Raw genomic sequence first — 14846 nt, 5'->3', positions numbered from 1 at the left:
GCGGATCAGCTGTTAAGCGGCTTAGCGGATCAACTGATAAGCAGCTTAGCGGATCAGCTGATAAGCAGCTTAGCGGATCAGCTGTTAAGCGGCTTAGCGGCTTGGGGAAAAGGGGGGGAGGGAAAAAACCCCGCAGGAACTCGCAAGACATTTTCGTCTTGCGAAGCAAGCCCATAGGAAATTCGTTTTGCGAAGTACCTCCAAAACGGAAAACCCTTTCGTCTAGCGGGTTTTCCATCTTGCGGGGCATTCGTCTTGCGGGGCACCACTGTAAATTATGGCTTTAGGTGCTATCCCCAAAACATAACCCCAGCTTAAATTGAGAGCTGCCTGTATATAACTCTGAACACTCGCATAAACCCATTGGACCAGAGGCTCCTGAGCCACTGTGTTTGCATCTGAAATAAAATGAATCCAAACAGTAAAGACGAGACCTCGAGCATTTTGGTCCCTCCAGCCCTTTAGTTTATGCGATTTTCCCTCCCAAAGGCGATCTGCCAAGCTTTGGAATACAGTGGTACCTCGGATTAAGAACTTAATTCGTTCCGGAGGTCCGTTTTTTACCTGAAACTGTTCTTAACCTGAAGCACCACTTTAGCTAATGGGGCTTCCTGCTGCCGCCGTGCTGCCAGAGCACGATTTCTGTTCTCATCCTGAAGCAAAGTTCTTAACCTGAGGTACTATTTCTGGATTAGCGGAGTCTGTAACCTGACGCATATGTAACCTGAAGCATATGTAACCCGAGGTACCACTGTACTAGTAATCCAGGTTATTGAGATAAAAAGCCTCCACAAAGCTGGCAATCATGGCCTGGGACGCGATCAAAAGATGAGAAACTGTTATTCATGTCTCAAACCAATTGCACAAATAAATTCAAAAGAGACAAGGGGAGGAATGAATCATTTGTTCAGTTATCAATGAGATCTCAGAAGTTAATTTTGTCCAGAACCTTTTTACCTTGGAGCAGTCCCACCACATATGCCTGTAGGTCTCAGTATCCTAGCACTATTTGTTTCTATTTCTTGTCCACCCCTTCTCTTAAAGTTCTCCTAAATATCCTCCCTAAGTATTATATGCAGGCGTTGTTGTTGTTTTTGCATATCTGTAGAAACAAGAACAACAACAATGCTTGCACATAGCTTCCAAGGGACGATAAATGCTTTCTGTCTAAGGAAAATCATTAAAACCTTTGCTACAAGATGAGGCAAGGCTGTTCTTTTTTCACTCTTTCTCTCTCTCTCTTTTTGCATTTGCCACAAGAGACTAACACAGCTAGCTCCCTGGAAGGTACAGTCAAACTTCGGTTCCCAAACACCTCTGTTTTGGAACGTTTTGGCTCCCGAACGCCGGAAACCCAGAAGTAACTGCTCCGGTTTTCAAATTATTTTCTGAAGCCAAATGGCTACTGAGCTGTTGTTCTTCGTTTCTTTCCATTGTCTTTGCAGACAGGCCATTGATTCTCGGTTTTTGAACTTTTCGGAAGCCAAACGATGTTCCGGAACGGATTAAAAGATTTGGAGATATGCTTCAAGGTGCAGACTATGGGAAGTCCCAAAAAATTAATAATTATAATTTGGATGATAATTTGATCTTTTTAAAATTTTAATTGGATTATTATGATTTGATATGTTAATTGGATGTTTTTTATTGGAAAATTAATAAAAATGATTTAACAAAACAAAAAAAAGTTTGAAAACCGAGGTTCCACTGTATTATTTTCATCAGAGATGAAAAAGTCCAGCTGCAGCGATAGGCAGTGCCTCTCCTGTGAGCCTCACCTGCTTGCAGAATCTGAGGAATCCAATCGAATAGGACATCCCTTGTAAACAGCACGTTCCATAGAGGCAGCTAGACCTAGGAAAAGATAAGACAAGCCCCCATCAATACAGGCTAGGAGCGCCAAGGGTATGCTGAAGGGAGACAATGCTAACCAAAGAGGAGCAGTGGACATTTCCACATTAGCAGCCTAATATGGCAACTTACACAATTGGTTTCCCTCTGATTTCAGCCATGATGGTGCTCTCCCCTCCGAGGTACTCAAAGCAAAGGCTCAAAAAGCTGTAGATTACGAAGGCTGAAACACAGAAGGAGAGAGAATGGCAGTTAAAAACAGTCCACCCTACAATTTATCTATATATATATATATATATTTACCACTGTTCATGAAAAGGATATCAGAGTGGTTTGCAACAGCCGTACATAAAGCCACACAAAACCATATACAGTGGTACCTCGGGTTACATACGCTTCAGGTTACAGACGCTTCAGGTTACAGACTCCGCTAACCCAGAAATAGTACCTCGGGTTAAGAACTTTGCTTCAGGATAAGAACAGAAATCGTGCTCCAGCGGCGTGGCGGCACCAGGAGGCCTCATTAGCTAAAGTGGTGCTTCAGGTTAAGAACAGTTTCAGGTTAAGAACGGACCTCCGGAACAAATTAAGTACTTAACCCGAGGTACCACTGTATAGATATTTACCACTGCTCATGAAAAGTATATCAGAGTTGTTTGCAACAGCCGTACATAAAGCCACACAATAAAAACCATCTAAAAAGTTAGAGATCAGCTAACTTATCATGGAAAGACGTATTTTTAATCGTCTGCATAAGCCTGACAGAATAGGGACGTTTTCAGCAGGTGTTTAAAAGACGAAACGAAAGCAGTTCTATTGGCAGACTGAAGACTGTGAAACTCATGGGCAATGCAAAAAAAATCGGTCCGCGTGGCCTGCAACAAGATGTTGCAGCGTGAGGTCTTCCCTGTTTAGCAATCCAGCCGCTGCATACCCTCTCAGAGCCTCGCCACTGTCCATCTGCATTACCAAGCAAACCCAGTCCTCATTGGACTGCTTTTGGAATTTCTCCCTTTCCCTGTTTCCCCCCACACACCAAAAAAGAGGTTTTGACTCTGCCAAAACGTGCAATGTTCCCACCCCATTTCTTGCTCCTCAAAAAGAAAGGCTTCCTTAGTTGTTGCATCAAAAAGCAGAAACATATCTTGGCGACGACACTGGTACTAGCCAATTGATGCCGTCCACAGTTGACTTTTGCTGGATGCTTGCGGAAAAGTAAATTTATGTTGAGAGACAGGAGGATTTGCAGAGCTCAGCCCTGGAGAGGAAGTGGTGTGCTTTGCGCCGAAGAAGATAAGGATGCTGCCAATGCTCTAAGATGCGCCTGTCCTCAGCCACAGTGTTTCTGAGCCACACGCAGAACGTCTTGTGCAATTCACCACAGAAGGGTTCTCGGAAGAGAAATGAACCCCTTGCTCCTGAACTTTATTGCAAAAGAAACCCAGTTGTTTCAACATGTGCAGGCTGCTCGGGATCAAACAGCCCTGGGCGCACATTTTTTGCCGTATGCGGCGGGCAGCGGTGCAAAATCAGCCCGCCGCCGCAGAACAAGGCGCCCAGGTTCCTAGGCCGAACCGCCAAACCCGGCTCACCTTCGTAGCAGTCGCGCACCGAGTCGAAATAAACGTAGTATTGGTGGCTGCCGATCAGCAAAAGGCTGAGCCACGAGTCGAAGGCGTAGATGGGCACGATGAATAGGATACGGATGATGTAGCGCTGCTCGTTGGGGATGGTGTAGCTCTTCAGGTGCAAGAAGATCTGGAAGAAAAGAAACGGGCAAGGCTGTGGGAAGCAGGGCATCTACTCCAGAGAAACACAAGCAGGCATAGGCAAAGTCGGCCCTCCAGATGTTTTGGAACTACAATTCCCATCATCCCTGACCACTGGTCCTGTTAGCTAGGGATCATGGGAGTTGTAGTCCCAAAACATCTGGAGGGCCAACTTTGCCCATGTCTGCAAGAGAGCAAGCTTCTCCCATCCTGGTCTGCCCCGCAGAGGACCTTAAGGTCCATGAATAACCATAGTTTAGAGGTCCCGGGCCCTAAGGAAGTCAGACTATCCTCCACCAGGGCCAGGACCTTCTCAGTGATGGCTCCGACCTGGTGGAATGCTCTGTCCCATGAGACTAGGGCCCTTCAGGATTTAACCTCCTTCCGCTGGGACTGTAAGACAGAGCTATTCCGCCTGGCCTTTAATTTGAATTCAGCCTGATCTTTTATTTCCCTTCTCTTCCCTCCCCCTCCCCTTTTATGAAGATCACCCGCTCTGAGACCCCACAGCTAATTCTCCGCTGGCCTCCTCGCTGGCCCAAGTAGGACCAATTCAGGCAGCTAGCCCTGGGGATTAACTCATTGATTTTTGAATGTTATTGTTATTCATGTTTTTATACTGTATTTTATGCTGGTTTTATAATTAAGTGTTTTAAAGTATTTTAAATTTGTTGTTAGCCACCCTGAGCCTGGTTTTTGAATCGGGAAGGGCGGGGTATAAATAAAAAATATTATTATTATTATTATTATTATTATTATTATTATTATTATTATCCTCAGCCATCAGCCACACCGTCTGAGACCGATGGGAGTTGGGAGTCTGCAACCTCCAGAGACATCCCTGGTGTGGACAACACCAAGCTAGACACACCTATCATCCAATTTGGCAAAAGGCCATTTCCAATGTTCTCTTGTTAATCAGCCTCGTCTTTAGAACATGAGGACTAGAATCTTGTTCTAAGCGCAAGCCTACAGCTCATTGGAATGCAAAGCATGCAATGCACTTGTGGTGCATGGAGAACGTCCAAGGTTCAGTCTCTGGCATCTCCGAGCAGAGCTGGGAGAGAACCTTGTCCATAACCCCGGAAAGCTGCTGCCAGTCAGTGTAAGCGATATTGAGCTCCATGGACCAGGGGCCTGACTCAGTGTAAGACAGCTTCCTTGGTTTCTAGGAATCATGCTTCGTAAGGAGGAGCCCATTTTAATTGTTGCGGCACGTTCCAAAAAACCTAACACAAAGATGTGTCGCTGTTAAGTGGTGTTTATTATGACACCATTTTGGAGGTCCCAAGTCGCAAGGTGGTTAGATTGGTCTCAACTAGGGCCAGTGCCTTTTCAGTACTGGCCCCGACTTGGTGGAATGCTCTGTCCCAAGAGACTAGGGCCCTGCGGGACTTGACATCTTTCTGCAGGGCTGCAAGACAGAGCTATTCCGTCTGGCCTTTGGTTGGGACTCAGTCTGACCCTTATGTTTCCCTCCCCTTATGGTCTTGATCTATGGGCTACTTTTAAAATGAGGCTGCATTTTAAATTGCATTTTAACCTGTATTTTAAATTGGTCCCCTCCCCCCTACTATGTTTTTACTGTAATTTTACTGGTGTTAGCCGCCCTGAGCCCGGCTCTGGCCGCGAAGGGCGGGGTATAAATAAAATTTATTATTTTAGACTTGTGTCTTCCCTCGGCATGCTGGGAGTTGTAGTCCAACATCATCTGGAGGGCATGAACTTGGGGAAGGTGAACATCTGTAAAAAGCCCTATTATTATATAATTATTATATAAATTTATTATTATTATTATTATTATTATTATTATTATTATTATTATTATTATGCCTTTTCCCCAGACTGGGACTCAAAGCAGCTTACACAAATATAAACAACACAGATAAAATACAGAAAGTTGTTTTTTTAAAAATACATACTTTTCTAAAAAATTGTTTAAGGGTACTGTACTCTCGTTTTGACTCAATAAAACCACCATTTTATAGTTCAAATCGGGGGAAACAAGTACAGTAAATGGGACAAAAGTAGAAAGATTCACAAAATGTTTAGGGGTATGCATACAAGACAATAGTTAAAAGGTAATGAAATGTTTTTATTACCAGTATTTCAATAACAACAGAGCACTATTTAAAAGCCCGTTCTTTAAAAAACAGTCCGTTCCCAAAGGAATAAAATGGTCTTCACCTGCCAGCAGAAGGACAACTAGGAGTGAGCTAGCCCAGCTTATTTGGGAAGGAGTTCCAAAGTGGTTTGGGAGCAGCCACTGAGAAGGTCTTCTCCCATATCTCCACCAAGCCTGCCCTTCTGGGTGGCAGGACTGAGAAAAGGGCATCCCCTAAAGATCTCGGAGCCTGAGGCATGTCCCTATGGCAGGATACGGTCTTTCTGAGAGCCTGGGGCCTCCAGCTTCTCCCAACTTACCTGGTGGCAAGTGATGACGAGGGCGGCCCACACAAAGAGGCCAGAGATCACCTTGGCCGCCGAAGTGGTCAGGAAGAGATGCTGGCTGTCTTGGGAGTGGTTCTGGTCGGCCCTCAGCTGGGAGCCATCGCCTACGACCAGGGGGCCGGAGCCCACCGCCGACGGGAGGAAATCCAAGCGCAGCGTGGCAGGAGACATGCTGCCGGGGGGAGAAGACGCGTTGGCAAGCGTTGCGTTGTTCATCTAGCAGAGACGAGAGAGAGCAAAGGTGAGCTATGGGGAGATAAGAAGGTAACCTATGACACCTCTGCAGGAGGCACGGGGGAGAATCAGTGAACAGAGGGCTTTGTGTTTGCTCTCAGCTCTTCGCAATGACAACTTTTATTGCACCCTTTTATTGTCCAAGGTCAGAATGGCAGACACGGCAGAGTTTAGACGCAGCTTTGATAAATGGATCCTTGCCTGGAGTACACATTTAGTTGAAAGGTATTCAGACTGAGACTTGGTACAAAATAAGAAAGCTTGCATTTATTACAGGAAGTACATTCTTAATAGGGATGCAGGTGGCGCTATGGTCTTTTTAAAGAAAATATCATTTTTATTGATTTTCCAATAAAAACAACCAATCAACATATCCGAATCATAATCCAATTAAAAATAATAAACTAAAACAAAAAAGACCAATTATAGTCCAAAGTGTAATTATTAATTTTTCCGGGCTCCCCATAGTCTGGACCTCCAAATCTTCGTTCTTGCCTCTTCTCATTGTTTTCATATTTTCTGCCTTCTGATCTTAACGCTTTAAAGTTCTCTGTCCGTGGCACTACAATTCTCAGTCATGTCAGAAGTCATATATCCTTCTGTCCGTCGAATACAGCTTTATTTGTGTATATATATATTTTTTCAACTGTCTATTTGCCAGCGCAGCTTTCCCTGACTAAACCACAGAGCCTAAGGCTTGTCGATCAGAAGGTCAGCAGTTTGAATCCCCGCGATGGGGTGAGCTCCTGTTGTTCAGTCCCTGCTCCTGCCAACCCAGCAGTTCGAAAGCACATCAGAGTGCAAGTAGATAAACAGGTACCGCTCTGGCGGGAAGGTAAACGGCATTTCCATGCGCTGCTCTGGTTCGCCAGAAGCGGCTTAGTCATGCTGGCCATATGACCCGGAAAAACTGTCTGTGGACAAAAGCCGGCTCCCTCAGCCTATACGGCTAGATGAGTGATGCAACCCCAGAATCGTTAGCAACAGGACCTAACGGTCAAGGGTACCTTTACCTTTACATTCTTGATTGGAATCAGAGAATCGTAGCATCAGAAGGGACCATGAGGGTCATCTATTCCAACCCCCTGCAATGCAGGAATCTCAACAAATGCATCCATGACAGGTGGCCATCAGACCTCTGCTTAAAACCTCCAAGGAAGGAGAGTCCATCGCCTTCTGAGGAGTCCATTCCACTGTCAAACTGTTCTTAACCTCAGAACATTTTTCCTGTTGTTTAGTTGGAATCTCCTTTCTTCTAATTTGAATCCATTGGTTTGGGTCCTATCTTCTGGAGCAGCAGAGAAGCAGCTTGCTCCATCTTCCATGTGGAAGCCCTTTAGATATTTGAAGGTGTCTATCATGACACCTCTCTTTTCTTCTCCAGGCTAAACATACCCAGCTCCCTCAATTGTTCCGCATAAGGCCTGGGTTTCCAGACCCTTTATCATCCTGGTTGCCCTCCTTCCAGCTCATCAATATCCTCAAACTGTGGTGCCCAGAAATGGACACAATACTTTCGCTGGGGTCTGAAATGTTAGCTAACCATCTAGTTGGAGAAACAAAGACGTCATGCTTGCTCTTTTGTTCTCAGAAGATAGTTCCAATATGACCTCTTGCCTCAAGGTCCAGAGAAAGTAAGTCAGTGGTTCTCAACCTGAGGGTCCCCAGATGTTGTTGGACTACAACTCCCATCATCCCTGAGCTCTGGCCTTGCTCACTAGGGGTGATGGGAGTTGTAGTTCAACAACATCTGGGGACCCTCAGGTTGAGAAAGGCTGAAGTAAGTGATGAGCAGAAGAAGTTGTAAAGATGAATGCAGCCTAAGATTTATCACACTAAACATCAAAAAGACAAAGAGAAGTCAGCATAGATTTACTGGGATGGCCTGGGAAGCTGAAGGTTTCAATAATAATAATAATAATAATAATAATAATAATAATAATAATAATTTATATGCCGCCCATCTGGCTGGGTTTCCCCAGCCACTCTGGGCAGCTCCCAACAGAATATTAAAAGCACAATAAAACATCAAACATTAAAAGCTTCCCTAAACAGGGCTGCCTTCAGATGTCTTCTAAAAGTCAGATAGTTGTTTTATCTCCTTGACATCTGGTGGGAGGGTGTTCCACAGGGCAGGCGCCACAACCGAGAAGGCCCTGTGCCTGGTTCCTTGTAGCTTCACGTCTCGCAGTGAGGGATCCGCCAGAAGGCCCTCGGAACTGGACCTCAGTGTCCGGTCATGCAAACCCCTTTCAGCAAGCTGAGTTGCACCCAAACTTCCAGCAACAACCTTGCAAAGTAGCTAAGCGCTCTCTCTCTCTCTCTCTCTCTCTCTCTCTCTCTCTCTCTCACACACACACACACACACACACACACACACACAGAGAGAGAGAGAGAGAGAGAGAGAGAGATTAGACAAAGGTTACCCGTTGAGCAGAGATTAGAACCTGCTTCTTCGCGGTCTCTGCCCAACACTCTGCACCACTAAACCACACAGATTCTATTTTGCAATTCCACATGGAGAAGTCATTTTCCTAGAAGTCACAGCTTGCTTGTTTAAGAACACAAATATGCAATCAGAAATGAGGAACCTGGGTCTCCCCAGATGTTGCTGGATGCTTAGCTGCCACCAGCCCCAGCCAGCAGGGCCAAAGGTCAGGGCTGAGGGAACCTGTCCTCCATAAACATAAACAAGGACTTCCAAAGGTTTTCCACCCCCAATTTGGTTTAATACACAAATGTCCAGCCCTTCAGGCAGTGCTTCTCTTTTTTCCTGTACCACACTTGGAGAATAAAAATTCACAAGGAGAAGGGGACGACAGAGGATGAGATGGTTGGACATTGTTCTCGAAGCTACCAGCATGAGTTTGAGCAAACTGCGGGAGGCAGTGGAAGACAGGAGGGCCTGGCGTGCTTTGGTCCATGGGGTCACGAAGAGTCGGGCACGACTAAATGACTAAACAACAACAACAATTGGCTTGTGTGTGTTCTTGTTATTGTTTTTATTTTGTACTTTGTCTTTTGATATTGTTTCTGTTTTTAAATTGCTTTATTGAACTTTTTGAAAAAAAACTGTAACACAAAATCAAAACCACCCATAACAAATAAACATCAATAATTGTCAATATCTGTTACACTTTATTACAGTCTTCTTCTTAGTTCCATTGACTTCCTGCCAATTCCCTCTAATTTTAAATGTATATTTATGTAGCGCACTATTTGTCTCTGTTTGAGATAATTACTTAACCAAGATGTTATGTCTTCCTAAACCTATCTGGTGTACAACAGAAGCTATTCAAGAGCTGCCACAGATTTAACAGTATTGCAATCTTTGTCTTTTTATATTGTATGTGTGATATTGTGAACTGACCCGAGATCTGTGGGTGAAGGGCGGTATACAAATTTAATTAATAAAATAAACAAATAGATGGACCATTGGGTCTGACTCAGCAAATTACAACACCATATATTCCCAAACCCTCTATTTCTAAACAGGAAACTCAGTTATTCAGCAGTTCGGCAGGCATGATTGCATCTCCTTCTAACCACCGCTTGAAGTGACTCTCGCTTCTTTGGTTTTAGATAAAGCAAGATTTTCAACTCTTGTTTCTCTCGCTTCGCTTTCTTCACTAACCCCCTGGATTGCAGAAATTCTCCTGAGGGCGACAACCAAAATCTGTTGCAGAATTCTTTTAAAAGCAGGGCTTTCTTGGCTGATGGCAGCCCTGTTTAGGGAAGTTTTTAATGTCTGATGCTGTATTGTTTTTAATATTCAGCTGGAATTTGACCAGAGTGGCTGGGCAAACCCAGCCAGGTGGGTAGGGTGGTTGTTGTTGTTTAGTCGTTTAGTCGTGTCCGCCTCTTTGTGACCCCCTGGACCAGAGCACGCCAGGCACTTCTGTCTTCCGCTGCCTCCCGCAGTTTGGCCAGACTCATGCTGGTAGCTTCGAGAACACTGTCCCACCATCTCGTCCTCTGTCGTCCCCTTCTCCTTGTGCCCTCCATCTTTCCCAACATCAGGGTTTTTTCCAGGGAGTCTTCTCTTTTCATGAGGTGGCCAAAGTATTGGAGCTTCAGCTTCAGGATCTGTCCTTCCAGTGAGCACTCAGGGCTGATTTCCTTCAGAATGGAGAGGTTTGATCTTCTTGCAATCCATGGGACTCTCAAGGGTCTCCTCCAGCACCATAATTCAAAAGCATCCATTCTTCGGCAATCAGCCTTCTTTATGGTCCAGCTCTCACTTCCATACATCACTACTGGGAAAACCATAGCTTTAACTATACGGACCTTTGCTGGTAAGGTGATGTCTCTGCTTTTTAAGATACTGTTATTATATTAATGCTTTGCACCTTTCCCCGTTCTTGGTGGTCTTCCTGTTATAGTTTGCTAAGCCCAAAAGACAATGATTTTTTTTTTTTTTTTTTGCCAGCAGAAGCAACAGAGCCAGGATTTCTCAGGGTGTCTCATTCCCAGCATCAAACTAATAATACATGTGTATTTTTAGGTGGTGGACGACACGGTTCCATCTTTAGATGTCATTCCTTACATTTATCAAGGCTGCTATTCTGGGACTCCTCCTTTAAAGAAGAAACACACCAACGTTTCCAATAACCGCAACAAGTGTCCAAGAGTCCCCCTGGCTAGGGCTGATGGGAATTGTAGTCCAAAACACCTGGAAGGCTCCAGGTTCAGAGAAGACTATCCCAAAGCAATAGAGGGCAACCTGCAGGCCAGATCCAGCCTCCAGTAAACGTATATTCAAGCCACAATAAAGCTCATGTATTTACTTCTGAAGAATAAGAAGCAAATCAACCACAAAGCAGTTTTCAAATAACTATGGGATGGGGAACCTGTGGCCGTCCAGATGTTGTTGGACCAAATCTCTCCATCACCCCAACCTGGGCCAGGCTGAAAGGAACTGTTGAGATTTGGAGTTCCGCACTCCCAATGCAATTTCATTGCTGCTTTGCTCCCAGTAGTGAATCTAACGGTCAGGAAGGCAGTTTCTGCACGTGCTGGAGAGCAGGGTGGGTTTGATTTAAATGAAATTGATTTAAATCACAATTTAAATCACTAGTCAGTAAGACTTGATTTACCGTAAATCATATTTTTTTTTAACAGAAAGGCATTCCTGCTGGTATAATTGGTGAATAGCCTATGGACTATAATGTAACTTAAGTAGAAAATGATCTTTAGAAAGATTTTTTCCTTCAAAAGCATTTTCTTTTACAAATCCAATTTAAATAAATAAAAAATCCATTTAAATTTTAAAAAATCAGATTTAAATTTTAAAAATCTGATTTAAAAAAAATCTGATTATTTTTTATTATTATTATTATTATTATTATTATTATTATTATTATTATTATTATTATCTCGCAAAATGTGTGCGAGAACATTGGGCTGGCACAGAAGCCTGTTTAGCAGCATGGAAACAGGGCAGGGTGTGGACATTCTCAGATGCTCCAACTGTTCCTGCTTATCAGGAGTGGCGCCTCTTTTCTGGTCCTGCTCTCTATTTATGCCTCTTGGTTCTGCCTCCTTGTGAGAAGCAAGAACGTGGCAAGCTGCTTAAAGGAGTCTTCCCAAAAGATGGAAAGGTCTGGAGGTTGGGGTGGAAAAGTCCCTTTCCCCAATAGGTTTCCCCCCATAGAACTGTAGAGTTGGAAAGGACCATGAATCTCCTCTAGTCTAACCCCTGCAATGCACAAATCTTTTGACCAAGGTGGAGACTCGAACCCATGACCCTTGAGATTAAGAGTCTCATGCTCTACCAACGGAGCTATCTCAGCTTTGTTGTTACACACAAGAAACTCCTAGAAGTCCTCCTTCATCCACACTTCTTAAGATGGTGCCAGATGTCCGTCACCTCTGTGACTCTTATATAAAGGTAATTAACCACGAGCGGGAGTTTGGAGGGATAATCAGATAAGCTGATTAAAAAATAAATAAATCGAACTGATCCATTCAAGTCTGCAGGACCAATAACAATTTGGACAGCCAATCATTTAAAGAGCCCACCCAATTCATTCATAGATTGTAGGTGGGCCTGTAACCATTCAATCCCTCCCAGATGACCTGATCATTGAGGATTCACCCCTATGGTTTTGCAAGATCAGACAATGCCAGCTCTTTCCTGAGTGTTTGTTGTGATTTAATTCTGGGGGAGGTCAGATGAAACTGCATGGAACAAATGGTATCCCAGTGCGTTTTCCATCGCTTTCCTTATTGCAATCAAGGAGCAGGATTGCTGTACAAGAGCTCCAAATCAACTTTTGTTGCCCAAAATGAATTTCCTGGTATGTGATTGATACCCACATGAAAACTGCAGTGGCCCGGGAGCACCCTGAGTTAAGGCTGCTTTTAAAGCAAAATTTGCTCTGTTACTGGAAGAAATTGATCTTTTAGCGTGGCAGCACCCACACTTTGGGAATCCCAGCCTATTGACATCAGCCAGACGCCATTTCAATGCCTGCTAAAACCAGATACAGTCATACCTCATGTTACGTCCGCTTCATGTTACGTTCTTTCAGGTTACGTCCTGCGGAGACCCAGATGTACCGGAAAGGGTTACTTCCGGATTTCACCACTCGCGCATGCACAGAAGCGCAAAATGACGTCACGCGCATGCGCAGAAGCAGTGAATCGCAACCCACGCTTGTGCAGACGCGCTGCTGCGGGTTGCGCTCTTTTCATGTTTTGAACAGGCCTCCGGAACGGATCCCTTTCGCAACCAGAGATACCACTGTACATGGAAAATTGATGTGTGTTTTAATCCGTTTTGGGTTTATCGGTGATTCTAATTATTTTTTCTAAATAGTTGTTCTTATCTGTTTTTATCAAAATTCTATTGTTTCGTTCTTTCTGTAAACCGCTTAGGTCAGGTTTTATTGCAACCAAGCGGTATATAAATTTTATGAAATAAACAAACACCGACCACTCAAAACGGGTGCTTCTTAGATTCAGAAAGAAGCTCAAACTTCATAAACCACTTATTTTCTTTCTTCCCCCTCCCTCTTTCTCTCTCTCTCTCTCACATACACACATGTAAGTAACACAGTTAACACACTCTGGGAACAATCATGCCCTAAGCTTCCCACTTCATCCATTAAACGCTGCCCACACCAATCAAGATGAGCTTTCAGTCATTAATTCACCAATTAAACTTATCGAACCTTGCACCCATAACAAGGTAAAACTCCCATTCAAGCTCCTCTGGAGATCAGCAGCATGCCTTAATATTTCCCTGGTCCCACCTAAGCACACCGTTGAGCAATAGAAAAAAAATCGTCCTGGTATTTCCAGCAACCTCTTCCACCCCCATCAGAAACACGCTTTGGCTACCTTCTCAGGTGAGCCTCCCTCCTTCTCCCCCCTGCAACACACATGCAACTCACCCCACAGTTTTACGCCCTTGCAGGAGAAGAGCTTCAGTTATCTTCAGCCGAGGAACACACCAGCGTCTAAAAATACTCCTCTTCGTGCTCTCCGAAGAACGGGGAGGCGGGGGGAACGTTGGGCAGAGGAATTTGGGATGCAGACGGGCAGCTCCAACTGCCGGGGGGCTGGGTGGTCCCACAGAGCAGCGGCTCAGAGCTCAGCACGAGGGACACCTGCATCTAAAGGAGGAGAGAGGCAGAAGAGGCAGGCGTGAGCAAAGGATCAGATAGCCACCAGTTCCCCCCCTGGGAATCCTAGCTGGCAGAGAAAACGGCTCCTGGGGCCAAGCAGGTACCGCCGGGCACAGTCCAGCAAGTAAACATTAACTGGGATGCAAAGATAAGTCACTAGGCTGATGTCATGGGAAAGGAAGCAGCAAGGGGCACAGCGCCCACCTGCTTTGTTTCAAATAATAATAATAATAATAATAATTTTTTATTTATACCCAGCCACTCTGGGCTGCTTTCAACAGATATTAAAATACAATAGTCTATTAAACATTAAAAGCTTCCCTAAACAGGGCTGCCTTCAGATGTCTTCTAAAAGTCGGCTTGCGTGCCAGGGGCACCAGGTTTCCACCCTGGGCATCTTCAGACATGGCTGGGAGGAGTTCCTCCCTGGAACCCTTGAGAGTCACTGCCAGTCAGAGCAGGCAGTACTGAAGGAGTGTCTCCACCCCCATTGTTCAGCCCGGACTCTGAGGTCCAGCGCTGAGGGCCTTCTGGCGGTTGCCTCCCTGCAAGAAGCGAAGTTACAGGGAACCAGGCAGATGGCCTTCTCGGTGGTGGCACCCACCCTTTGGAACGCCCTCCCATCAGATGTCAAGGAAATAAACTCGTTCCAGAGGTCTGTTCTTAACCTGAAACTATTCTTAACCTGAAGCACCACTTTAGCTAATGGGGCCTCCTCCTCCTGCTGCTGCGCCGCCGGAGCACGATTTCTGTTCTCATCCTGAAGCAAAGTTCTTAACCCGAGGTACTATTTCTAGGTTAGCAGAGTCTGTAACCTGAAGCGTATGTAACCTGAAGCGTATGTAACCCGAGGTACCACTGTATCTGACTTTTAGAAGACATCTGAAGGCAGCCCTGTTTAGAGAAGTTT

The 14846-nt window shown here is 44.9% G+C and overlaps 1 protein-coding gene across 2 annotated transcripts in view; it reads right to left on the bottom strand.

The window, feature by feature from the left end:
* Positions 1 to 14846, bottom strand: part of TMEM184A (transmembrane protein 184A) — a 37937-nt gene that overhangs the window by 9405 nt on the left and 13686 nt on the right. The window contains exons 2-6 of one of the 2 annotated variants that reach the window (XM_081889273.1): positions 13703 to 13924; positions 6045 to 6287; positions 3444 to 3609; positions 1984 to 2074; positions 1779 to 1854 (exon numbers count right to left, since the gene is read on the bottom strand). In XM_081889273.1, coding sequence (XP_081745399.1) covers positions 1779 to 1854; positions 1984 to 2074; positions 3444 to 3609; positions 6045 to 6287 — 576 coding nt within the window. In that variant the 5' untranslated portion in view covers positions 13703 to 13924. Of the gene's footprint in view, positions 1 to 1778; positions 1855 to 1983; positions 2075 to 3443; positions 3610 to 6044; positions 6288 to 13702; positions 13983 to 14846 lie in introns of those variants that run through there. The other variant, XM_081889274.1, reaches the window with a different exon arrangement.

This window comes from Podarcis melisellensis (genome assembly GCF_964234715.1).
Source record: "Podarcis melisellensis genome assembly, chromosome: 14".
In the NCBI taxonomy this organism is placed as follows: Eukaryota; Metazoa; Chordata; class Lepidosauria; order Squamata; family Lacertidae; genus Podarcis; species Podarcis melisellensis.
The sequence above is the reverse complement of the archived record's forward strand: the minus strand, read 5'-3'. Positions and strand labels throughout refer to the sequence as shown.